General features: G+C 42.9%; 2 protein-coding genes across 7 annotated transcripts; both read left to right on the top strand.

Annotated features, from left to right (window-relative positions):
- The first annotated feature begins 8146 nt into the window (after positions 1–8146).
- On the top strand, positions 8147–13721 carry LOC133897269 (pentatricopeptide repeat-containing protein At4g02750). 6 transcript variants are annotated; one of them, XM_062337931.1, is made up of 5 exons: positions 8147–9732; positions 10018–11253; positions 11362–11470; positions 11592–11683; positions 13582–13721. In XM_062337931.1, the coding sequence occupies exons 1-2, from the start codon at positions 8284–8286 to the stop codon at positions 10822–10824; spliced, it is 2256 nt and encodes a 751-aa protein (XP_062193915.1). In that variant the 5' UTR covers positions 8147–8283; the 3' UTR covers positions 10825–11253; positions 11362–11470; positions 11592–11683; positions 13582–13721. The 6 variants fall into 6 exon arrangements, with proteins under 6 accessions (XP_062193915.1, XP_062193912.1, XP_062193914.1 ...); XM_062337928.1 differs by having other exon boundaries at positions 11582–11683; XM_062337930.1 differs by having other exon boundaries at positions 11362–11516.
- Positions 12288–14600, top strand: LOC133897271 (ras-related protein RABA1f). Its single transcript, XM_062337933.1, has 2 exons — positions 12288–12647; positions 13582–14600. The coding sequence occupies exons 1-2, from the start codon at positions 12430–12432 to the stop codon at positions 14012–14014; spliced, it is 651 nt and encodes a 216-aa protein (XP_062193917.1). The 5' UTR covers positions 12288–12429; the 3' UTR covers positions 14015–14600.
- Positions 14601–26899: the final 12299 nt, after the last annotated feature.

Raw genomic sequence — 26899 nt, 5'->3', positions numbered from 1 at the left:
TCTTCCCAACCTCCTCCCTCGTCGTTGAAGCCTGCTCATCCTCTTCTCTCTCCCTCCGCAGGAGATCCTAGTCGATCTCCTCATCTTCATCGGAAATATCGATAATCTCGATAGACGTGGTCTCCTGAACCGGGGGTTGAGTAGGAGCGGCAGACAGCTATCCACCCCGCGGGGACTGAAACCGGACGACCACTGGTGCCATCGCCGGTAGCCGAGATGACCCAGCCTCAGTAGAAGTAGTCGAGATCATCAACATTTCTGAAGATGATGAGGAGGAAGATGATGCCATATTCAAAGTTAAGGTTGAGTGCTCGCTCGTGGGGCAGTGGTAAATCCAGCCGGGTGACCTTAGCTTTATATCCGGGCCAAGCAGCCACGTACGCTCGAGAGATGAAGCGGAACCAACGCGACTTCGCTCCATGGTGTCCCTCATTAATCTCTGGGGCCTGTGGCCATATCCCGATCGTTCCACCGATACATGGCAACATCCCACGACAATGCCTCATTTTCTTGCACGAACATCCCGTTACATTAATGACCTAGACTCCTTTCGGCGCATGCCAGGGGCGTGGGCACTAGACCCTAAACGAATCCACGCATTATCTAGTCAGAACGCACCAGTGACACATCCCATCCTAGCGTCCTCAAAATGGCGAATGTGGGGGAGTCTCTCGATCCCACATGTAATCCTCCACAATGAAAAACTCAAATGGCAAGAAGACCCGTCACCAAAGAAGTCCGAAGAATCTAAATCGGCCTCGGCACGGACCCTGGAGTGCATCACCTCCACCAACGCCCCTTCGGCCTCGGGTCCCGATACCGCATACACTAACTCCGACAGGCTCCGGAGCATGCCTCCTTTGCCAATACCTCTTCGATCTTAGACTTCGATGCCGGCCACACCTCCAACCTCGGCATAAACCCAGGGCGTGTCGCCACCTCCAATGCACCATCAACCTTGAGCTTCACCATCAATGCCCACGGTTCCCCACCGAAAAACTTCTCAGGGATAGGGAATTGCCTTCGGGCATTCTTGATACTAGCTCAGGCTGGAGTTGGTTTTCCTCTACATCCTCTCACCCCTCCGAACGTCAAGGCTAGAGAATGAGGGGGAACTGTTAGGGAAAAATAGACCAGCCTGAGGATAGTGGTTGACGATCGCTATCAAAGGTCCCTCCGGAGCCTTCGGTCTCTGGACCCTTGTCAGGAGACCCGACTTCCGAAGATTGCAGGCCCCTTCGGGCCACCTCTTCGGTACGTACGTACAGCCTTCCAAAGCCTTCCGAAGACTCGAAGCTACAGCAAGTCCCTCCAGAGCCTTCAGCCTCCGGACCCTCAGCACGAGGCCTGGCCCACGGAGGCTACGGACCCCTTCAGGCCACCCCTCTGGTGCCCGTACGACCTTCCGAAACCTAAAGTGGAATCGATCTCCGGACATAATATTAGGAAAGAATTCCCATGTAGCTGACCTGACATGGAGTGACGGGCAATTAGTGCCGGTGCAAGTGGTGTTTATCCTGACACCACAGTGCGATGAAAGTCGTCCTGACACCCTCGATAGAGCAGCGCCGGGCCGCAATTAGCAACCGGCTCACCCCTCATGGGGCAGGCACCACAATAGTTACCACGATAGATATTTATCTTTTATGTAGGGTAAAAAGTAGTTATCCAGAATAAGGCCCAGTAATTCGGCCAGGTCCTATATATTTGTACATCGTGATGACTTGTACACTAAGGGATGTAACATCCTATAAATAGGGGGTCGTAGTCATCTGAGAAGGGAGGACGATACAAGGAGAACGCTCAAGGCAACACACAGGACACAGAGGTGCTCAAGCACTAAACCACGCTGTGATACTTCCCCAGACAGATCTATTTTTCTACTATCAATACATTTGTGGTGTTCCTTCCTCTCAAACTTCATCTTCAAGCTTGTGTCCTCCTTAGAAGAAACTCTTGCCATACTTGCTGGGGCAAGACGATCTCTTGCTCCAACACACTCCAATGATGAACAAAATAGAAAGAAGAATCATTGGTACTTCCTCTCTTCTGGCATATTGACTTTGGTAAACTCAGCTATTTTTTCTCTTCCCACCTACGCTATGTGCACTTTCAAAGTCCTTAAAAAGGTGATTGATAATATAGATAGAGCAAGGAGGCATTGCCTTTGGAGGGAACCCGATGGGAACTCAAAAGGGAAATCACTCATATCTTGGAATCAAGTATGTGCACCAAAAAACAAAGGAGGTCTAGGGTAATAAACCTTTAAATGCAAAATGAAGCCTTACTGGTTAAACACTTGCATAAGTGTGAGAACTATCCAAATCGTATTTAAATTAATCAAATCGATGATTCGTTCGATAAGATGAGAACTAGCATGTGCTCATCTCTTGACATGCCATGTACTAACCCACATTTTAAATCCACAATAGCAAACATAAATGATTAAAGAGAATGTAATTCCGACAGTCCTGATATGTGTTTATGCCTAAAATCAGAACACATACCTATACAACAAGCCTCATCACATCAAGATATAACAAAGAGCATAAAGATTAAATATATGATAAGTATTTAAAGTTATTACAAGTTCCACGAGTTTAAGTGCTACATGCTGAAATTTAAAAGATGGGAGCCAATAACAAGTTCGGGCTCTCCAAATTACATCAACAAGTGCTAGAATTAACAAAATACAATAACTCTTTATATCCTAGCATGTTTATGTCACTACACAATGGAATATAATCTAAAAGCAGCAAAAAGAAGTGACGTTGTATGCCCTAAGGTGCCACCAAAACACCACGAGTAGTACGATACTACTCTTGCACGTCGCTATCATCAGCGGGCACGAAGTAGCCATAAACTAAATCATCATTACCTACAAAACTTCAACAATAGCATCATAAGTATGAAAGTACTCGCAATACTTACTCATTATGGGTACATATAATAACCCGATTATAAGGATTATGCAATTTAGAATGAGTAGCAAGGAGTAAGCTACAAGGTTAAGTTGAACTTAAGTGAAAAACATTTTAAAAGACTCATGGTGTGAGCATAAATATAAGCAACAACATAAACTATTTTCATGTGACAACATATACATAAACATAGCCAACAAGAGAGCATGTTTCTCTCAACATATACTTAAACATAGCAATTCGAATTGATCTTACCCACATGATACGAGTCCATCCTCTCGGTCCCCATGACAACCTTTCTCTCACACATCCCTAGCTAGCTGGACAATCCTCATGATACCGATGACCACCTAGCTCCTCCACGAGGCACACACTAGGCTCCCTTTCTCATCCACAATCCACAATTACACACCCACATGTGTCACACACTCACATCATGAGGTCATGGCCCAAACAACCGGTATAGCATGAGATAGTCGCCTCATCATTTCTCTATTCGGATATATAGTAGTACGGAAAAGTGCTTAAACCAACGATACCAACGATCGGTGCTTAATCGACCTAGGTGGGCCTATGATAATCGAGACTCCATTCTTGATCCATCCCTATCACCCGCTCAAATCTCATCTCATTTTCACAACTCATTAACCCTTCAATATTAAATTAAGTGTGACACGATTAAGCCTTAAAACTCACGAACGATGGTTGAACCATCGCTCAATTTCTACTAGTGATTTATACCTTACAAAACATAACACGTTCATTTTAAGTTAGACTATTATGTGATACCACCCCGGGTTACAAATAGGATCTATACCCAAAGTCCGACATTGACTAGTTATCATACATATATATAGCATAATTTATCAAATTAAAACAATATATGAACCAAAGTAGGGGTGCAACATGCTTGCCTTGATTCTCGACTTCACAATCCACAGCAACAAACTCCGTATTACCCTTGATCACGCCCACGTAGCTCTCTGGCTCTTAGTTATCTAAAGAAAGAGCACGTGCAATGCAATGAGTATGAATAAAATGCAATGTGAAGTGATCCAAATATTATGAAAATGCAATGAATGAAGTGCACTAAGTAAGGAACATGAAAGAACAGGATTTATGCAACAACAAAAAATCATATTCTCATGGTATAAACAAATAAGCGATGTGATGTCCTAATTATCAATTCAATTAAAAAAGGGTACACTAGAACAACTTATATTTAGAAATGACTTAACATGCTAACCATTATTTTTCCCTTATAGGGTTATACCAATTAAGATTATTAGAAGTTGTCCCAACACTAAATCATTTTTATAATTCCATGTACAATTAGAAGTTAATAATATGAGACCAAACATGAGCTAAAACCATGGGTAGCCAAACTCCTCTAACATGCTGGCCAATATTTTTTCTATAAATTAATCTATTTATTAATATTAATGGAACTGGATTCACTATTTTTGGATCTACCATGTATTAATAGTGATTTAATCAAATGTAACACATTTAGATTCATACAGAAAATAAATTGCAATTAACTTGAGCACCATCAATTTCATACAGTATAGGAAGATCATTCAGAGCTAACAGAAGTGGTATCATAATTTTTTGAGCATAATTGAATTTTCTATGCATTTCACAAGCTTTCAGCCGATTTCCATGTTGTACAAGAAATGGATTTGCATTTTCCGAAATTAACTGATTTATCTAAATGTTCTGAAATTATTGCACATGGGTGTAGCTACCTCTGGATCTGTGGGGCCGAGACCCACGCTGACCTAGGTCAACCTTGACCTTGGTCAAGGGCACAGGGCCTCAATGGCTGCATAGCTCAGCATCCTGCCGGCGGCCTAACGAGCTCGCCGGCGACCGGCGTAGAGACAGCGGCGTGGATGTGGTTGTCAAGGGTACCAGGAGCATCAGCGTGGCGTGGGGAATCCATCTGAGTTGGTCACGGCAACATGCAGTGGCTTCGTACAGTGTGGTCACCGGCCGCGAGGAAGATGAAGCTCGGCTCCGGCTCCATGGCGGCCATGGCGTCCTCACGGCGGCAGCAGGGCTGCAGGCTGGGGATCGGGAACGACAACGTGCCTAGCCTGCAGGAGCAGATCTGGCCGTGGGGCTTGACGGAACCTGCAGCAGCGCATCAGGTTTGAGCTCGGTCACGGCGAATCCGACGACGGTGCTCGGTCGCAGAGGAGGAAGAAGGGTGAAGGAAGCTTAACTCCGTGGGGGCTTCGGTGGTGGAGAGGGGGTACTGGTGGAGGAGCACTAGAAGAAGCTCCTCTGAGCTTCAGGCGACAGGGCAAGCTTGGAGGAGGTCGGGCGTCGTGGTTGCAGAGGCGGCGGCGCTGTGCAGCAGAGAGATGTGCTCAGCTGGGCTATGCTCTGGTCCAAAAGCTAGGGAAAATGGGAAGGGAGGAGGAGCAGGAGCTCAGGGCGCCTCTGGGTGGATCTTGCACTGGGAAGGGGGAAGCAGTGCTGCTACTGCGTGGTGGTGTTCGGCAATGGCGGCTGCTGCTACTGCTGCTGCTCCTGTTGAGCTCAGCTGAACAGAGAGAGAACATCAAGGAGAGGGAGAGAGCAAAGAGCTCTGAAGGAAGAGATAAGGCCGGCCGGGCTCGTCCAGGGCAGAGGAAAGGAGCATGGGATAGGTTGGCGTGTGCGGTGTGTAGAAATTCGTTGACCGCGTGGCCTACAGGTTCTGCTGAGACAGACGGAGGTAGAAGAAGCTAGCTAGCTGTTTCCTATGCTGTGCTGTTGTGTGTACTTGTGTTTTTTTTTCATTTAATTCTCAAATACTTCTGGTTCTGGTGGTATAAGAGTAGTCAAAAAATCTAAAAAAAATTATGAGCAAACTAGGGCTCACTATAAACCTATTTTAATTGGTTTGATTAAAAAGTTTCAACCAAAATTTAATTACAATTCACCAAAGTTGACTACTTTTAAAAATTCTAACAATTTTAAGACCTTACAATATCCCCAAAAATCTGAAAATATTCACTAATATTCGTATCATGTGATGTACTAATTTATAAAATTATTTTCAGCCCTAAATTATATGATAAAGAGGTGAGTTACTTTGTAATGCTCCACTTAATGACATTTTTCTCACTTAATGTGATCTTTCTTTTAGTTCAATTTGAATTCAAATTAATTCAAACTGGCATAGAATTCAATCAAATGGTTATTAAATGCACGTTAATATGAATATGCACATTTTTGGGATGTCATAATAAGTTCTACAACAAATTGCATATTCGTTGGGTAAATTTGATTTCAAATATCCAATATGTTGATTGTCGTGTCTCTCATGTCTCCATAATCAAGGGATTTTTGGGTAGAAAGATATCATGAAATATATTGATCAGTTTTTTGGAATAGCTTTATGAATATGCACATTTTTGGGATGTCATAATAAGTTCTACAACAAATTGCATATTCGTTGGGTAAATTTGATTTCAAATACCCAATATGTTGATGGTCGTGTCTCACATGTCTCCATAATCAAGGGATTTTTTTGGTAGAAAGATATCATAAAATATATTGATCATTTTTTTGGAATAGCTTCAGGAAGTCATGATTATGGGATGGATCTAAAATCCTTCTTTGGCATGATGTGTGGAACAATAATTATCTCAAGATGCAACTTCCCAGATTATATTTCTTTGCAAAACATAAAAAAATGTTTCCATTGCTCAATTCAGGAAAGACATCACTCCACAATTACACTTCCACGCTCCTTTATCCACACAAGCTTTTGAGGAGCTACACATTTTACAGTAGAATTTTGGTACAATTTAGGAGAGCAATACTCAGAGGGATATTGGGTATATAGCTGGGGAAGCTCTGGTTATCAATCAAGCAAGTTTTATGCTATGCCCTACAAGTCAATAACTCCTCAAGTCCCTATTTTTTGGATTAGAAATCTAAATAATCTAAGAAACTGAAAGTCTTCACGTGACTATTTTTTAAAGACAAACTCAACTCTAGAAAACTGTTAAGAAGAAAAAACCTTAGAGTTGAAGGCGATGACTACAGTTGTGTCCTCAGCAAAGATAGGAAAGAAATAAGATACCATTTGCTCTTTAAATGCCCCTTGAGTACAAGATATTGGTCCTCTATTGGCATAACATGGAACCATTCGATTGACTTCTTCAGTATGATTCATGAAGCAAAGATCGCTTTTCAGTATCCGTTCTTTATGAAAATTTTCATCATTGTGCCATAAGAAATATGGAAACAAAGGAACTCGAAGATTTTCCAACGTTCGATGATGACCTTCAATAGCTGGAAATCAAGTTTCATTGACATAGTCAACCTACAGCTTCACAGGATAAATGTCAACCTTTCCTCTTTGATCTCTGCGTGGATCTCTTCCTTTGTATAATTTATTTGTTTTCCTTTGTTTCATTTGTTTTAGTTACTTTCGTTCTTGAGCGTCTGACTTGCCTGTAGTTTGTACAGTGCTCTGGTTCCTGTCTTTAGCAATTTATTAATAAAATTACAACAATGGGATGAGCTTCCTCCATTGTAGCCCTTAAAAAAAATCATACATGCATCAATTTTGTTTACTCCGTGGTGGTTTACTTCGTGCCTGTTTGGTAGAGCTTCTAGAGTGAAATTAGTAGAAGCTCTGTTAAATAGTAGTTTGCAGTTTTTGACTCTAGAATAATTATATACGAGTGATTTACTGAAATAAACTAGATACTGAGAGCTGAAAAAATTAACTTTTTCTGATTCACTTTTCATATAGAATCATTTTCTTCATAGAATTTACTCTAAAAAAATTATTTTCAGCCATAAAATTACTTTCCATAAAAAATCACATCTCAAAATATTTATATTTAAATTAGAAAAAATTCTACCAAACATGTCCATACTCTTTTCTCAAAGGAGAGATCCGCAACTAAATTAAATACCAAATTTTCTCGCTCACCCACTCTCTCCATTGTTACCCCATATATTTTATTTTTTTGAGTTAGCACCCCTAAATGTCGGAATCCTTCGATGCTGCAATGGCTATCGCTATGGATGGCCTACAAAAGAACTCCAGAAAATGTGTTTCTTTGGCCAGCGCTTTTAAGCGTCTTGACAGCATTCATTTTCATGTACAAATCTATCTTTTAATTGGTACAATGATATATATAGTTCTCCACGTATTCAAGAAAAAAAACTAAACTCTAAACTTTAGAGTGTGTATGTATTAGGGCACTGGTGTACAAATCTTTAATGCTTAGTTTAAAGTTAAACCAAATTATAAGCACATAAGCAATTTGTTCATCCAAACTCCTTTTTCTCTAAAATTTACCACAATTTCGGGCCGCCACAATCGCAACCGCTGTTCAAAAAACTACCCATGCTCCCTTCCCGCCATCTCCGCGCCGCCGCGCGGCAGCGCAGCCACCGGCGACCGGCTGCCGCCGGCGATGCCTGCTCCGGCAAGCCGGACGCGGAGGTGATCCGGCGCAACAAGGCCATCACGGCCCACATGCGCGCGGGCCGCGTCCCCGACGCCGAGCGCCTCTTCGCCGCGATGCCCCGCCGCTCCACCTCCACCTACAACGCCATGCTCGCCGGGTACGCCGCCAACGGCCGCCTCCCGCTGGCGCTCTCCTTCTTCCGCTCCATCCCGAACCCCGACACCTTCTCCTACAACACGCTCCTCCACAAGCTGGCGGTCTCGTCATCCCTCGCCGACGCGCGCGGCCTGTTCGACGAAATGCCCGTGAAGGACGCGGTGTCCTACAACGTCATGATCTCGTCCCATGCCAACTATGGGCTTGTCTCGCTCGCGCGGCACTACTTTGACCTTGCTCCTGAGAAGGACGCTGTCTCATGGAACGGCATGCTTGCTGCTTATGTCCGGAATGGACAGATCCAAGAAGCGAAGGGTCTGTTTGATTCAAGAACAGAGTGGGATGCCATTTCTTGGAACGCTTTGATGGCTGGGTATGTGCAGTGGGGCCAGATGGCAGAAGCGCAGGAGATGTTTAATATAATGCCACAGAGGGATGTTGTGTCTTGGAATACTATGGTGTCCGGTCATGCGAGGAGAGGGGATATGGTGGAGGCGAGAAGGTTGTTTGATGAAGCCCCAGTTAGGGACGTGTTCACATGGACAGCTATTGTTTCTGGTTACGCACAAAACGGAATGCTTGAAGAGGCCAGGAGGGTGTTTGATGCCATGCCAGAGAAGAATGCCGTGTCCTGGAATGCAATGATGGCAGCATATGTCCAGCGGAGGATGATGGAGGAGGCAAAGGAATTGTTTGATGCTATACCCTGCAGGAACGTGGCATCGTGGAACACAATGTTGACAGGGTATGCTCAGGCTGGGATGTTGGAGGAGGCGAGGGCAATTTTTGACATGATGCCACAGAAGGATGCAGTCTCGTGGGCTGCAATGCTGGCTGCGTATTCGCAAGGTGGTTTCAGTGAGGAAACCCTGCAGTTGTTCATAGAGATGGGGCGTTGTGGTGAGTGGGTGAATAGGTCAGCATTTGCTTGTGTTTTGAGCACATGCGCTGACATTGCTGCACTTGAGTGTGGAATGCAACTGCATGGTAGGTTGATTAAGGCTGGTTACGGGGTGGGCTGCTTTGTCGGGAATGCACTCCTAGCTATGTACTTCAAATGCGGGAACATGGAGGATGCTCACAATGCATTTGAGGAGATGGAGGAGAGGGATGTTGTTTCATGGAATACTATGATTGCAGGCTATGCACGGCACGGTTTTGGCAAGGAAGCACTTGAGGTTTTTGATACAATGAGGACGACGTCTACCAAGCCAGATGATATTACTTTGGTAAGAACATCCTTCCAGGAACATTGTCTTTTAAGTCTGTTGGTTGGACAAGTTACACCAGTTGCATTAGTGTCGCTTAACAGATCAGTTGGTAGCTAATGACACTTTTAACTTAAAACCACGGATTCCTCTTTGTTATATTATATTTGTATCTATTTACTTTTTTTTTTTTAGTACAACATTCACTGGAGAGACTGACAGGAAGTTGGCCCGGTGTAGTAAATGTTAAAATCAAGAATACATGTTCCCTTGTGTTCTAATGGTCTTGATAAATTTGACTTTCAGGTTGGAGTCCTTGCAGCATGTAGTCATTCTGGCTTGGTCGAGAAAGGCATTTCATACTTTTATTCAATGCACTGCGATTTTGGTGTGACAGCAAAACCTGAACACTACACTTGTATGATAGACCTCCTTGGACGGGCTGGACGATTGGATGAAGCACTTAATCTTATGAAGGACATGCCGTTTGAGCCTGACTCTACCATGTGGGGTGCATTACTTGGTGCTAGTAGGATCCACCGCAACTCTGAACTAGGCAGGAGTGCAGCTGAGAAAATATTTGAGTTGGAACCTGACAATGCTGGCATGTATGTCTTGCTTTCAAATATATATGCATCCTCTGGCAAATGGCGTGATGTGGACAAGATGAGACTTATGATGCATGAGCGTGGTGTGAAGAAGGTTCCTGGATTCAGTTGGATCGAAGTACAGAACAAAGTCCACACTTTCTCAGTGGGTGATTGTGTGCATCCTGAGAAAGAAAACATATATGCTTTCCTCGAAGAACTTGACATCAGGATGAAAAAGGCTGGCTATGTGTCAGCTACAGATATGGTTTTGCATGATGTGGAGGAGGAAGAGAAGGAGCACATGCTCAAGTATCATAGTGAGAAGCTTGCTGTTGCTTATGGTATTCTAAAAATTCCTGTTGGGAGGCCCATCCGGGTGATAAAAAACCTGAGAGTATGCGGAGACTGTCACACTGCTTTCAAGTACATCTCTGCGATTGAGGGCAGGCTGATCATATTGCGGGATTCTAACCGTTTTCACCATTTTAAAGATGGTTCGTGTTCATGTGGTGATTACTGGTGATGATGATATTCTGAAGGAACTGCAGTTGACACCAAAATTGATTACAAAATGCAGGCTACATACAAAAATAGTAGGCATCCTGATGTCTGGATCTGTCGATGTTAACCACTAGGCCTGCTATTTTAGTAGTGATTCAAAAAGATTATTCTGGTGATTTACCATGTTTAAGGCTTTCAGTCCACTGGTGACTGTTGAGATTGATACCTTGAGAGGAAAAAAAGGGAAGATATTTCCTCTCAAAAGATACCTAGAGAAAGAGAAAAAATCTTTTGAGTGCATGTTCCAGTCTCACATGATGGGAACATTCCTTAACTGTCTCTGTGGACAAGTTTTCTAGCATTTATCGGTTGGCCGAACCTCGGACATAAAGATGATATCCCTTGTAACTTGTCAATAGGGAGAGGCCAACAGGGAGGGGCTTCAGCTAAGGTGAGAAATACTGAAAAACAACAACCGTTGTTGTTTTTAACTTTTGTCCAATGAAGAATTTAAAAAGTTTGAAACTAATTGTTTTTGTGTTACCCTGGAATATTCAAGAGGATGGTAGTATTCACTGCAATATTCTCTATCGGGCTTGGATATACCTGGCGGGGACAAACCAAGCTGAAGAAAGCAATTGCAGTCAGAATAACAACGATGGAGAAATGTAACGATTCTTCATTTGCTCAGGAATACTTTGCATGATCAATCAGGTGATGCAAACCAGTTGCAAGTGGATATGATCTGAATTCTGATCCATATCATGCATCTGATCTAGTTGTTACCAGCGAGGAGCAGAGCGGCTCAGTATGCTTTCGTGGAGCTGAAGATTTCGTTCAGTCTAGTGGGTGGATCTTCGGAATCTGCGCATCTCTGTGCTGTAAGTTATATTTATCTATAGTCTTTTACAAATCAGTTGACTAGTATATACACGTAGTTTGAAGGTTTCCCCTGGAAGTGTTTGCAGTTAACTGAAACCTCTTTCATGTTTCAACGCCTTATTTAAGATTTTAGATAATTCTGTCCTGACATGTTTAGCCACTAAACAGAAACTTGCCAAAGTTGCATCTTTTCGTTCATCATTCTAAATTCTGAAAGTCAGGCATCAGCTACACATGTTATACAAAATTGATTCAACGACCCTGAAAAAAAGAAGAGAACAAGTCCAGTTTTGTTGCTCTAGAGACTGAAAACACTAGTTTTCTCATGTTGAATTGATGAATTTTATGCGAAGACATTTCATTTCCTTGCTGATGTGAAGGCATGTGATGGTTAACCGGCGTCATGTGCCGGGTGGACGCCTGTCGCCGCCGCCGCATGTGTGAGAGAAAACAACCAGGCAGGGCAGGGAGCTGACAGCCAGCCAGCCAGCGGGGAGCGGCGCGTCCGTCCGCCCGCCTGCCTGCTTGCTATTTTCCGCCCTCCTCTTCTCCTCAACGTTCTCCCCACATCCGCTTCCTCTTATACACCACCCCACTCTTCGCCTCCCCCTCCCCCTCCCCCTCCTCTCCCTTCCGCGGCAGCCCCGAGAAGCGCTGCGGGCCCCACCTCCCCTCTTCCACCGAGAGCCATCAGGAAGGAAGGTAGGAAGGAAGGGAAAGAAAGAAAGGGGCGGGCGCAGCGACGATGGCGTACAGGGCGGAGGACGACTACGACTACCTCTTCAAGGTGGTGCTCATCGGCGACTCGGGCGTCGGAAAATCGAACCTGCTGTCCCGGTTCACGCGCAACGAGTTCAGCCTCGAGTCCAAGTCCACCATCGGGGTCGAGTTCGCCACCAGGAGCATCAGGGTCGACGACAAGGTCGTCAAGGCCCAGATCTGGGACACCGCCGGGCAGGAGAGGTGAACCACGCCACCACGCATTCCCTCCCCTTCCTTTCTCGTTTTCTCGCTTCGTCCGCGAGGTTTGTTTGCCGATTGTCTGCCGTTTCTCTACGGAATTCGACCCGTTTCGATATGACTCGTTTGCTCGAAGAATCCGTTTTGTCGGCATGCAACATTGTCCTAGTTTGGATCGCATAGCATACGAAAACGAGGGAAATGTTGATCTTCATTACGCAATCGGCCACCGCTTATCTAGTTATCCTGTATACTCCTGGATTACCATTGATCTTGAATGTTCATAATACCATTAGGCATTATCTGCTTCTATGAAGAAACAGCCTTGCTAGGACTAATGGCCTGATGAATATTCTAATTTAATTTCATAACATCGCTGTCAACAAAGTTTATGCAATATATTTTGGCATTAGTGGTGTCCTGTCATTGTCATTATGTCATACCTGATAATATGTTAGCTGTTTCTATATTGTACTACCCTCCTGGCTTCATTAATACTGTTCTTTTACAACCTCTATGAGTGACAGGCAGACACCTTATTTGCAAGGCTGGCTCTAAATTAACCTAATCTGGTAATTGGCTAGCTATCCTTACAATAGTAAATTCTGGCATGGTTGTCTAAAACTATTGTCTTGCTAGGATTGTTCCCTATATATATATATATATTATTCTTGTGACGCTTCCAGCCAAATAGTTGCATCTGATGTGGAATGACTGATCACATTTATTTAATTTGTATTTGACATTTCCTTTAGAACATATCCTCATTTTGGAATGTTACCAGATAATGTTCTGTGCATACTGCTACAATGAGTTGTTTATTTGATCCATCAGTTATATTATTTATTGCTAATTTCACCAGCACATTTTGTATGACATTTTTCAATATTTCAGTGTCAATCATAGAGCTAAAGTTTGTTCTATCCTCCCTCGATAGGTATCGGGCAATTACAAGTGCGTACTATCGAGGGGCTGTTGGTGCACTTGTCGTGTACGACGTGACACGCCATGTGACCTTTGAGAATGTGGAGAGGTGGTTGAAGGAGCTCCGTGATCACACCGATGCAAACATTGTCATCATGCTTGTCGGTAACAAGGCTGATCTGCGACACCTTAGGGCCGTATCTGTGGAGGATGCCAAGGGCTTCTCTGAGAGGGAAAGCACGTACTTTATGGAGACATCTGCGCTGGAGTCCATGAACGTCGAGAGTGCCTTCACCGAGGTTCTAACTCAAATCTATCGTGTGGTCAGCAAGAAGGCCCTCGACATTGGCGATGACCCTGCTGCTCCACCAAGAGGACAAACCATCAACGTTGGCGGCAAGGATGATGTCTCTGCTGTGAAGAAATCAGGGTGTTGCTCATCCTAAATTCCTTATGACCATGAAAAGGAACCATATGCTCACCTGATTGATTATATGACGGGTAACTGAAAATATGACTCCCTTATGCTGCCTAACCTGTTGGTTTTGAGATTATGTTGGTACACAAAGAAATTGATTTAGACGTTAAGTGATCAATTCCAGGTTGGGAGAAAAAAACTAACTTTTTGTAGTGTCATGATATTCATTGCTTCCTTCTATGCTTTCTTCATTGGTGTGCCACACTAATTGACATGAGAATCCTCTCCACATCTCACTACGTAACATACCCAAGTAAAGTGTTGTAATTGGACCTATGAATTGTTAATTTTCTTGCTGGAATCAAAGATGTTATCATGTCTTTTGTATCACGAGGGATTATGTTCTACTCAGTAAATGTCCATCTGTCACTGGTAGGCAGCAAGAGTTTTTAGAGGGTTATATTGTGTAATTCTCACAGTTGTACAAAATTTGGATTGAAGGTTCATGTTCCTTATCAGCCGCTTTATTTTCATGTTTAGATGTTTTCGCATATTTTGTATTCACTGTCCATGATATTTAAGCGAATATCTATCTTTTGTTTTTCTATTTTTCATCCTTGAATCATTTACTGATTCGTGTATTCAAACCACCAGGAAAGCATAGGGTTCCAAAAATCTGCTGGAATTGTCTGCTCTTGTGGCTAACTGCGTAACCTTTTTAGCTATGCCAAGTTTGGCAAAATTGCTTTTATACTCTGATTTGTTGGCATTCAAGTTCTGTCTTTCCTTTTGATCAGTTGCAGTAGTGTTAAATGCAGTTTTAAACACTGGGATGATGTTTCTGTTATTAGTGTACTAGATTCTGGAAGGTAGTTGCGGTGGCTATTGAATGTCGCTAGTTTGCAGCATGGTCCCAGACTTGCAGCACATTTTCTGATTGAATTGTTGTGGCTTACTGCAGTAACTCAACAATGCTTCCCTGCGTACTGCTAATACGATTGAATAGGACACTCGGATTGTTTCAAGTGAATGTTATTTGGCTGAATACAGCGTTGGGATGTGCATCACAGTGTAATGAGCCTGTCGTGACCAACCTACCAGACATTTAGGATATGTTTGATAAGCGGAAGGATCGGTAACGTTTTAAGAGTAGTTAAATTAGAATATTTAAAATTATTTAGTTTTAAAAATATTATAAGATAAATCTATATTAATTTCTATTTAAATGTGTTATAGGTTTATCTAGTGTATATACTCTATCGTTTAAAATGTTTGTAATCTACTCTAAGAAGGTAAATTGCAAGTATGTAAATGTGGAAACGTAAATAAGGTAGAGAGTAAATTCGGTACAAGAATTTTTTATCTTGTGGTATCGATAGTATGAATACCACCCTTAGTCTATGTTGGAGCTTCATCAAAGTTATGCTCCCGGTCGTCAAGATTTTTCTGGTTACGACTCCACCAAGTCATAAAGGCAAGGCTCACATCAAGCCTCTCTTCCGGTCATTTGCCACCGTATTCACTTCGGAGCTTGAGCCACCAAAGCAAGGGTCTATGCGTCCCCGCATAAGCTTTTTACCGTCGCTCCACACTAAGTCTGAGGGTCAACAAGTATGAGCTACCAAGGTTTATGGTGTTGGCGAATCACCAAAACTCCAAGGTACCAACGTACCACTTGTTACACTCTAGGATCACTCTTTGATCCAATCTCTAAGTTTATTAGCACTAATCATTCTCTAATCTTATGCTTAATTGCATTGGATGATTACTTTTAGCACTTTGATGACTTGGATGTTTCACAAGTATCTATGAGCTTTCCTTGGACTCCAGCACTTTTAAATGATCGAGTAGAGGGGTATTTATAGTCTCAACCCCACAGATTAGCCGTTGCCTCGATGGTCACATTTCGTTGTACTCACCAGAAGGTCCGGCGTGTGTAACATTATAAGCACCAGATCATCCGGCATGTACTCTCTATGAACTAGTCGTTGGAACTCCACTTTCTTTCTTGTGAACGCCGGAAGGTTCAGTGTGATGTCCTCTTTGAACGCCAAAACATCCTACATGCATACGATGCCAACCGAGCCATTTGCAACCCCTCTGGAAAAAATGGTCCGATGTGTATTGATTTCGCTGCAAACTTTATGTGAACGCCGAAGTATTTTTCTTTGTGAACGACGAAGTATTTTTGTGAACGCCGTAGCTTTTTCTTTGTGAGCATCAGAATATCCGGCGTGTACAATTTTAGCAGAAACAATAATATGTATTTTGAGCATAACTTTTCACTCCGAACTTCGATTTTGATGATCTTGGACTCTATGAAAAGCTTGTGAAAATATCTACAAGGTTGTACAGGAATCCATCCCATTTGATCACATCAAAATTCATAGAACAAGTCTAATTCATTTATCTCTTTGTCTTGGCTTCGGTGACTTCTCTTTTGTTACATCCATAGGCTTGAAAACGGGCGGGAGAAATCCCGTCCCGTCCTGTCCCGTTTTCCACTTTTTTCCCAACTAATTTCGGATTTTCGAAATTATTCAAAAACGGGAAACTCGATGCGAAAATGGGATCGAAAACGGTTTCGCTGTTATCCCGACCGTATTTTCGAAATCCCTTTTTAATCAGGATATTCCCGCCGAAATCTCGTTTTCAATATGAGCCCAGCCCACAGACCCTCAGAAGTCAGATCTATCGTGTCTCCGTGAGCCAACAGCCCAGCAGGCCAGCCCACAGCCCACAGGCCGGCGCTGAGAGCCTGAGAGGTTGAGATGCACTCGGCATCGCCGCATTGGCAGTCAGCATCTACAGACTGTAGTCGCCCTCGTGGCCTCGCCAACTCGGCAATTCGGCAGTCCGCACTCCGCAGTCGGCAACTCAGCACTCCGCACTCTAGATCTACCATCAGCCGTCGCTGCCTCGCTGGAGTCTGGATGTCACACCCGGTTTTAATGGACAAAACCAAGTGCGGTTTATGTGTGCCGAGAAAGTTTAACACACATAAGAGCATCATAGGTAAAGTAACAAAATGAATACTTTAACTATTAAGCGTTCACTTCTTACAGAATAAAGACTTCACCTAAACAACTTTAAATTAAACTAAACGACAGCATCTAAACGATGGCAGCGGGACGATAACATCGGTGACCAAGCACTCCACAGGCACCGACTGGAAGACACGCTCCTAGAACACCAAGTCGTCATCTTGGAAATCTTCAAAATCTTCCACTGAGCAGCATACATTTTGTAGGAGAAAGTAAGGGTGAGCACAAGAGTACTCAATAAGTGTGAAAAAATAATGATATGAAGGCTTATATCAAGAATAGTCTAACACATGATATATTTGCGTAAATGCAAGTAATGAAAAAATATTTAGATTCAAAAGCATTAAGCAATCATTAAGTGACTGTAACCCATACAGCTCAACACCCAGCATACAAGGCTCTCCACCTTGCACACCATAACCGTCCAGTACTCCCTATACTATAACCAAAATCACAACCATCTAGTACTCCCTGTACCAGAACCATAACCACCACCCACTAATAATGTGAGGATCCAAGTCTCTCATATCCGTGAGCATGGCTGTTATAACAGTTTTACACTCTACAGAGGTTGTCCATCTTTCCCCACGAGTCAATGAATTCCATGTTGCCGTGTTGCGCAAACACTTAACACACGCTAGTGGTGTGCCTCAAAGAATCACTGTATGACACTTTCCACTAACCAGAGACTAACCCAGTATGTGTCTGCCCACTAGGTTTCACCACCAGGCTTTTCGCGAGTTCAACTCATACCCAGAAGCCCCCTTTTGCGCTGACACAACACACACTGGATAGACTCTAATCAGTATGTCATGCCTTACCCATATCATCCTCGTGGTTGGTACATTACTTCTTGGGTTGTCGTTCCACGAACCGATCCTTACTTAGGTTATTTGAGCAAATACTAAACCAACATCATAACCATGATAACCATCAAAACCACTTTGCTCAAGGTCTAAGGTTCCATGTTACTAGACCATTAACACATTAACGACCATTGTTGCATATGTTCATTAGTCAAGATTATGACACTTCTCAACATCCCAAAAGCATGGCTAAGCAATCTACCCATAAAAGACACCTAACCATAAACCATCTATGTTCCAAGGGATGATAAGGGAAAATCTAGGGAAAACTCTAACATAGGTGACTATCCATCATATTGACAGACATTGCATGCAATTTTGTAAAACAAAATATTTAAAAATATAGATTCAATATGATCAAGGACACTTGCCTTCTCTTTGTTGCTGCTCAGTGTATTCTTGCTCCTGGTCTTGATGTTCCTCAAATTGATCTGGGGCGTTGTCGACTAATCGCATAATAACCGGCAAACACACAAACAAGATATACTAAGAACAGAACACAAAACAAAATAACAACGAGATAAAACCTATGTAGAAAGAAAGAGCACTGAAAAACAAATCTATCGGCGCAAGAATCGCTTAAAACGGAGCTACGACGAAAAAGATAGGGCTAAAACAAATCTAGGGTTTAATCTGAAAAAGAAAAGGGCTTATTTTGAATAAAACAGAAAGTTTAGGGACCTTATTGTAAAAATAGGGGACCTAATTGTAATTATGGAAAAGTCTAGGAACTAATCTGTAAAAAGATATGTGCTTTTTGCTAAAAAAAATAGAGAAGTTCAGGGGCTTTCTTGCAAAATTACCAATTTTCAGGAATTATCAGATTTATTTTTATATTGAAAAATCTGGATTTAATGCATGGCAGCTGACTGGGCGATGACTGGGCAGACTTGCCGATGTGGCATGGTGACTGGGTTGACACATAAGCAGATCGGCTGATTTGGCAAGGCGAGGTGGCAACTGGTGTGGCACAAACGCTGACTAGATTAAAGTGGATATGTGGCGGTATGTGATTGGTGGCCGAAAGGGTGAGTTTAGATCTAATCCGGCCCCTAGGTTTCAGATCGGACGGCTCTGGATGACTGGCTGGCTGGGGAAGAAAGGAGACAGTGGCGACCCAGGGGCTCATGGCGGCGGACGGCCGGAGAACACGTCGGACGGCGCTCCGATCTGCCGACGGCGACGGCGAGCGGCGGATTTCGAAGAGGGGAACACATCGGGTCCGTTTTAGGGCTTACCTTGAGCAAGGCGGCACTGGATGGGCTCGGACGACGGAAGGAGCGGTGGAGGACCTCGGGATCTCGTCGTGAAGGGGTCTCCGGTGGCACGGGAACCAAGGTTCTGTTAGGCTGCTCGAGTGAAGCTCAACGGCGCTAGGGCGGCTCGACAACGTGCTCAACCGAGGGCGGTGACAATGGCGGCGGTGGGGCTCGAACTCGGCGACATTGGCTCGAGACTCGGCAGGTTTCGGACTAGAAGAGATCGGGGAGAGGGGTCCTGGTTAAATAGGCGAGGTCTCGCGCGGAAAAAGGGGAAAGGCAGCGGCTCGTACTCCATTTGGACTTGGACGACGGCGCGACGAGGCAGACTCCAGGTCGGAGACGACAGCGGCGGCGAAGGCGAGTTCTGCGTGGGCGTCTTCGGCGCGACGGGCTGGTGGGCGCGCGGCGTTGGGCCGGACCGAGGCCCAGGCGGAAGGAGAGCGGGAGGAAAGGGCCTGCTAGCTAGGCTGAGGCCGAAAGAGTGAGAGAGGGAGAGGGATTTGGGCCGGAGGGGAAAAAGGCAGCCCGGGAAAGGTTTTTATTCTTTTCTTTTCTTTTCTAATTCTAATTCTAAGCAAATTCACTTCAAACAAAATCCATCAAAAGCCAATAAAATCCCTGCTTGCCTAATTCAGCATGAATGCATAATAATCAATTATATCCTATTTCAAATTGTTTATTTTCTTTATAAAAAATAGGGTTTTACCTTTTTAATTATTTATACTCATATTAAATTCTAGCAAATTTTAAGAAATTTTCAAAAGTGGAAAAATTAGGGTGTTACAAACCTACCCCCTTGGAATGAATCTCACCCTCGAGATTCGCATGGAACGGAGAAGAGATGAGGAAACTCCGCCTTCAGATCTTCTCTTTCCCAAGTTGCTTCATCTTCCGAGTGGTGACTCCATTGCACTTTGCACATTGGTATTACCTTGGTTCTGGTTACTTTTTCTAATCTCTCAAGAATCTTCTCAGGATACTCTGTATAGGAGAGATCTTCCTGAACATTCAGTTCTTCCATCGGTAATTGTTCTTCCAGTACTCAAAGACACTTCTTCAACTGGGAAACATGGAAGACATCGTGCACATCTGACAGTTGAGGCGGTAACTCCAACTGATAAGCTACTTCTCCTCTCTTATCCAATATCTTGAAAGGTACAATGAGTCTTGGTGATAACTTTCCTTTGACCTTAAACCTACGAAGACCTCTTATAGGCGAAACCTTAAGATAGACGAAATCTCCAATTTTAAAAACCAATTCTCTTCGCCTGTTATCAGCATAACTTTTCTGTCTGGATTGTGCAATCCTCAGATTCTCTCGAATTATCTAAATTTACTTTTTGGCATCTCGTAGAACTTCTGGACCAAAACCTGACTTTCTCCTGTCTCATTTTAGAACAGCGGTGTTCTACATTTCCTTCCATACAATGGTTCAAATGGAGACATTTGAAGACTTGTCTGATAACTGTTGTTATACGAGAACTCTGCATATGGCAAATTTTTGTCCCAACTCTTACCGTACTTCAAAGCACACGCTCTTAGCATACCCTCGAGTAGGGTGTTACACTGGACGCCTGCCTCGCCCATCAAGCTCTAGCCGGCTAGCCGCGCGTCGCCCCCGTCCAGTGCGCTGTCGTCCGACACCACTCTAGATCTACCGTCGGCCGTCGCTGCCTCGTTAGAGTCTGGAGTCTGGATGCTTGCCTCACCCATCGAGTTCTAGCCACGCGTCGCCCCCGACCAGCACGCTGTCGTTCGGCAAATCCTCACCTTGAGTGTCCACCAACCTCGGCCCCTAGCTAGCGCGCCGTGGTTCGGCCAGCCGGCACGGCCCTCGCACTTCGTGCTGCCGCCCTCGGTCAGCACGTTGCACGCCGTCGTCCGTCCAAGCGGCCACCCTTGGCCACCGGCCAACGCGCCACTGCACCAGTGTCTGGTCGGCCCCCTACTTCGCGCGGTCACGCCGCCGCTTTCGGCCCCCTGCCTGCATGTCGCCCCTAGACCCGGTGTGCACATCGTCGCCCTCGGCCCCCGCTGGCCCACCCTGCGTGCTGAGTTTGCTGACGCCCATGGTGGCTCAACTAGTCACGATGCCGCCAACAGGAGACAAATTCCATCCCTTTCTCCTGGAGCTGCCACGAGCTGCTGTCAGCGCCAACACATGTGTGTTTGTTGTTTGCATCAGATGCAATTTAGGTTTTAGACTGCAATATAGCAGTGTATCAGCTAAATTCAGAAAATGAAGTTCATATGAGATGGATATTTTGCAGTACTTTCAGATGTTTGTCTTTGTTTGATCATTTGACAATTGCCACTGTGCTCCAATAGATGAAGTGCATAACTACGTATGCTCTGTAATTACCACACTCCACTAGATCTAGGTGCATGTGTAGTGTCCCAAATAATTCAATTCAAGCAATATGTTTGTAAATTCCCTCTAGATGTATCCTGATCTGTGATGGGGGATTAGTTCTACACTTGTATAAATGTTTCTGCATTATGGTCTAGAGTAAAAAGTTTGAGAAACATTTGGTCTCATGTAATTTGTTATTTGTCTCTCATTTGGTCTATAATATATTGCAGAATCTAAGAGTCCTGCAAGTGCGAGTGTTACAACTAGCTCAACTCCTGCAGCATCTGAGAGTGAGACGGGTTCTGTGCCAAGTGAAGATGCACATAGAACTATTGGCAGTGGAACTGGTGATGTAGTTGCAACTCCATATGTTGTTCGTATTGATGAGCAAGAGGAAGAGCAACCTCGTTTACTGGAAAGAGACAAAAGAAGTGCACATCTGAAGTCTGGCAGTACTTTACCAAGAAAAAAGAGATAGTAGAGGTGAACGGGCAGAAGTAGTTGTGGGGGTATTGCAATTTCCCAAATTGCAAGACCAAATATAGAGCTGAGAGCAACCATGGAACCACTGGATTAAAGAACCATCTGAAGTCAGCACATAGTATTGTAAAAGGACAACAACAGCTCAAAGTTGATAAAGATCATGAAAATGACATTACTCATGTTCAGGCTTATAGGTGTGATCAAGATGCTAGCGTAAAGAAATTTTACTTGGCAATAACTATGCATGAGTACCCTTTCAATATAGTTGAGCGTGAATATCTTGTTTTCATTAAGTCCCTTTCAATTTTAGTGATCTTGAGGTTCTATCTACTCTATGGCTAACAATGTTTCTTTAATTTTAGTGCTACTGATTTTCATGACAATGATCCTAGCAGTAGTAAGTAACAATGAAAGGCGAAAAATGATGATAGCATTTTACATGTTCTGCGTGTTTGAAATGTAGGAGAAGGAGAAGGGAGAGAAGGAGAATGAGAATGAGGAGAAAGAAGAAACAGAAAGTGATCCAAATATGATGAATGATGCTGATGAGTGATGAGCTGTAGGCTAAGTGGAAGAATATTTGTCTATGTGTTTTGCTATCCTATATTCCTATTAGGCTATTATTGTGACTATGTTGTGTCGGTGTGTGAATTTATCTATTTGTGACTCATATGTCATTATGTGAACGGTTGAATGTGGTGTACTGGTGTGATAGTATTCAAACAGGTAGTGTATGAAACTTGATCGGTTATGTCCGATTTGAATTATCAGTTCCCGACCGATACCGACGTGTTTCCATCCGGATTAATTCGTTTCAATATCCCGACATTCCCGAGTTCGTACCCGTTTCCAACTTTCCCGTTTTTGATTCCATTTTCGAGATAAAATGTAAAAGTAAAAACGGTTAGAGGGTTTTCCCGACCGTTCCCATCCGTTTTCATCCCTATACATCCATGAGACCGACTAAAGCATATACTTGGCAAACATGTTAGTCACATTAATTATGTTGTCATTAATCACCAAAATCACATATATACCCTAAGAGGACCATGTTCGCTACAATCTTTCCATTTTTTGTGATTGATAACAACACAACCAAAGCAAGAGGCAAATCATAAATGATACCAATTGTAAATGACACAAGGCCTTACCTCTTTACTTGGATGTATGGCAATTGATACCAAATGTAAGGAGAAGATCTCATCTTGTCATACCTTATTCTTACATTCACTTTGTCCCCCTTTTGTTGTGGCCGCCATGAAAACAATTCACCCACTTGCTTCATCACCACTATCTCCCTTGACTGACCTATTCAAGAGTTCATTGTTTCTTCTCCCCCTTTGTCAACCTTGACGTCCCTAGGTAATTTGCTTCCTTATTTGTTCTTCCCCTAGGCATGCCATCTTGCTTCATATAACTTGAACTTGCTTTGGTCGTCAAGATTCTCCCCCTTTATCAACAATCTCAAAAAACCTACAAACACATATTAAACTCAAGGGAAAACATTAGAGCACATGGAAAAGATCTTCATGAACTATGATTCAATAAAATGATATCAATTGTAGAGATTCAATTCAAAGATAGGGTACCAATTGAGTTGAAATGAGATATGTGGATACCATTTGAAATGAGAACACAATTAATGAAAATCACATAATATAGTCTAAATTCCCCCTATATGTGTGCATACATATGATAGGGTGAAACATATGCACAATTTAGACAATATGAAGATATATGAGGTTTAAGCCATATTATGCATGCATGTAGCTTAAATGTACAAATGAATTGATAATAATATCAATTGACAAATAAACATTGTATACCTCCAGGGATGTGTAGATTACTCCATGAGACTATAAAACATATACTTCTCCTAAATATGTGCATACAAGTGTTGAATACTTGTGAGAGACATGCACTTATTATTGATAACAATGGGGTATCATATAGGTTGATTCATGGCACATAAAAGAATCCAACTGTAAAACTAGTGTCATATAAAGAGCCTACAACTAATAAGCCATGTAGGTGTCATGCTCGGTTTTTCAAAAGAATAACCAGGTGCATTCCACATGTATGCCAGGATCAGTTTCATCGTACATGCTGTGACACATCAGTGATATACATTTCTATATCAAACAGAAACAACTTTATTGAAATAAATACCAAAGTTTACAAGACAACAACAGAAGAACACAAGAGGACTCCTATGGATCTTCTGGGCACACCACAGGCAGTCGACTGGGGGCAACGCGACCTAGGACGCTTTGCCTCTAATCAATGGTTTTCAGCTTTCTTGATATCCTTGTAGTCTTCTTTAACTGAGCAACATTTATCATTGGAAATATCAAGTGTGAGTACATATCGTACTCCGCAAGTGTGGGAAAGTATGATATTGGGCTTAAGTTAAGAAATGGTTAAACACTGGTTTACTGCACTAAGCAACTTTAACCTATAACTCTAACAACAGGCATCCTAATTACTATGTGTGAAGACACAACTTAAACAAGAAGAACAGCTCATCGGATTCCATCTGACTACCAAACTTACCAGATATTCCATATCTGACTACCAAACTCACCAGATATTCCATATCTGGCTACCAAAACTCACCAGGTGATCCCGTTATCTTGTTACCCGACCAACCATACCAAAACCATGATCCCATCTAATCAAGAAGAAATCCAAACCGCTCTTGATTGTGAGCACGACTGATCAATCAATTTTATACTCTGCAGAGTTTGCCCATCTTTCCCCACGGGTCGTGATTTCATCACCCGTATTACCAGGTTACAGTCTCCATGTTGCCGTGCTGATCAAGCACTTGCACACTTCCTACGGTGTGCTGCCAGCAGACCACTACAAGATCTTTACAAAGCTCTCGCCGACCCGCAAGCACCCACTGAGGTTTCACCACTAACAGTGATTCTATCACTACAGAAGCCCCCTCTTGTGCCACTCAACCGACTAATGGTGCTCACAGAACAGGAGGGGTGGCTAATTAATTGGCCAGGCTGTACCCATATAGGTTCCGTGGATGGTTACGGTTTAGCTTGATTACAGGCTTCAAGAACTGGTCCTTAGGATCCCACACAGGAACAACCACAAGCCAACTGTGCATTCCACGCACATGTGCATTCCCGCACCACCATCAAACATCCATCCTGTCAGGATCCCTACACCATGTTGCTACAAAATTACCATACCTGGTTCATGTTGCAGAATCATTAGTCAAGTTTAACATCTACCCCAACCATAACAGCAACTAGCATATCTACCATTCATTTCCCATGACTCATCAACGACGACAAGGATAATCATACAAAATCTAGTAAACCCTAATCATAGGCTTTCAATTTAGACAAGCATGCAATGAATGATAAACAACTAACATATAAACCCTAAAATAGGAACAAGATGTTCAAGGACACTTGCCTGGATGCTGCTCATGGTCTTTGTAAAGTAGGTCTTGAAATATCCCGAGGTCTTGACTTTGCAGATCATTATTTCTTCCAGACACAACATACTCTACTCGTGGAGACATGCAATTAAAAGTAAAACTAAATAAATACAAAATAAATCCAATTTGCAAATCAAAAGAGGAAAGAACCAAGGGTTTGGGCTTTCATTGAAGAAAGAACTGGGTTGACTGGATTTAACATGAAGACGATGGAAACTAGGGCTTTGTCGGAGAAGGACATACAAAGATGTCCGAGAATACTGACATGTGAGATATTATATAATTTTATAAATATTATTTTAATATTGAATTCATATCCTATATGCAACGATATGTGAGCTCTACACATCGAAGACATCTGACATGCATCCAATTATTAAAATAATATCTAGAATTATATATTACCACGTGATCAAATTAATTATCGGACATGAACAAGGATGATCCGTTAGAAACTTGCGAATTTAGATGAATTTACAAAGTGGCTTGAAATTTAGATGAAATTCGCTGAACAAGATTTGAAATGATGAACTATATTTGAGTTTCATGAATTGTGATCAATGTGTTTTATTTTAATTGGTACCATATCCTTGAATTAAACCCTTTCAATTTGTATCATTTTATTAGATCATGGTTCATGAAGCTCTCTCTCATATGCTCTGACGTTTTTCCCTTAAGTTCAACATGTGTTTGTAGTTCTTTTTGAAGATTGTTGATAAAGAGGGAGAATTTTGATGACCAAAGTAAGTACAAGATGGCGTGCCTAAAGGAGAACAAGCAAGAAAGCAAGATGTCTAAGATTGCCTAAAGGGGAAAAGCTCTTGCATAGTTCAAGGGAGATAGTGGCGATGGAGAAAGGGAGAGCCACAACAAAAGGGGAACAAAGTGAATACAAAGTAAATGTAAGAACAAAGGTTAGTTTCCTCACAATTGATATCATTTGTTGTTCTTGCCATACATCCAAGCAAAGTGGTAGGGCATTGTTCATTATCTATGCCATTTTCTTTTGGTATTATCTATTTGCCACTTGCTTTGGTTGTGTTGTCACCAATTACAAAAAAGGGGGAGATTGTACCAAACATGCTCTTGGGGAGATTGTAGCGACCATATTTAGGGCATCCATGCAATTTTGGTGATTAATGACAACATAGTCAATACGACTAACATGTTTGTCAAGTATATGCTTTAGTAGGTCTAATGGATACAATACATGAAGAAGCCACCGAAGCTGAGACGAAGATTGATCAAATTGGAGAAGTCTCAGAGAAAGTGTGCACGCCAAAAGGTCCAACGCAGAGGATATTGTACACGCCAGAGCATTTCATCTCAAGGCAATGGTACACGCAGGAAGATCCAGCGCATGAAGCTAGTACACGCTTTAGTGTTTTTGACAATGAGGAGAAAAGGTGAAGCACGCGGGATGGTCTACTAATATGGAGTTG

The sequence above is a fragment of the Phragmites australis genome, chromosome 17 (genome assembly GCF_958298935.1).
Source record: "Phragmites australis chromosome 17, lpPhrAust1.1, whole genome shotgun sequence".
NCBI classification, from domain to species: Eukaryota; Viridiplantae; Streptophyta; class Magnoliopsida; order Poales; family Poaceae; genus Phragmites; species Phragmites australis.
The sequence above is the reverse complement of the archived record's forward strand: the minus strand, read 5'-3'. Positions and strand labels throughout refer to the sequence as shown.

Bases quoted from the DNA above. Each gene is read 5' to 3' on its own strand.
- LOC133897269 (XM_062337931.1), top strand. From the start codon at position 8,284: ATGCTCCCTTCCCGCCATCTCCGCGCCGCCGCGCGGCAGCGCAGCCAC. The intron at 9,733-10,017 runs GTAAGAACATCC...TTTGACTTTCAG, and splicing joins AGCCAGATGATATTACTTTG to GTTGGAGTCCTTGCAGCATG.
- LOC133897271 (XM_062337933.1), top strand. From the start codon at position 12,430: ATGGCGTACAGGGCGGAGGACGACTACGACTACCTCTTCAAGGTGGTG. The intron at 12,648-13,581 runs GTGAACCACGCC...CTCCCTCGATAG, and splicing joins GACACCGCCGGGCAGGAGAG to GTATCGGGCAATTACAAGTG.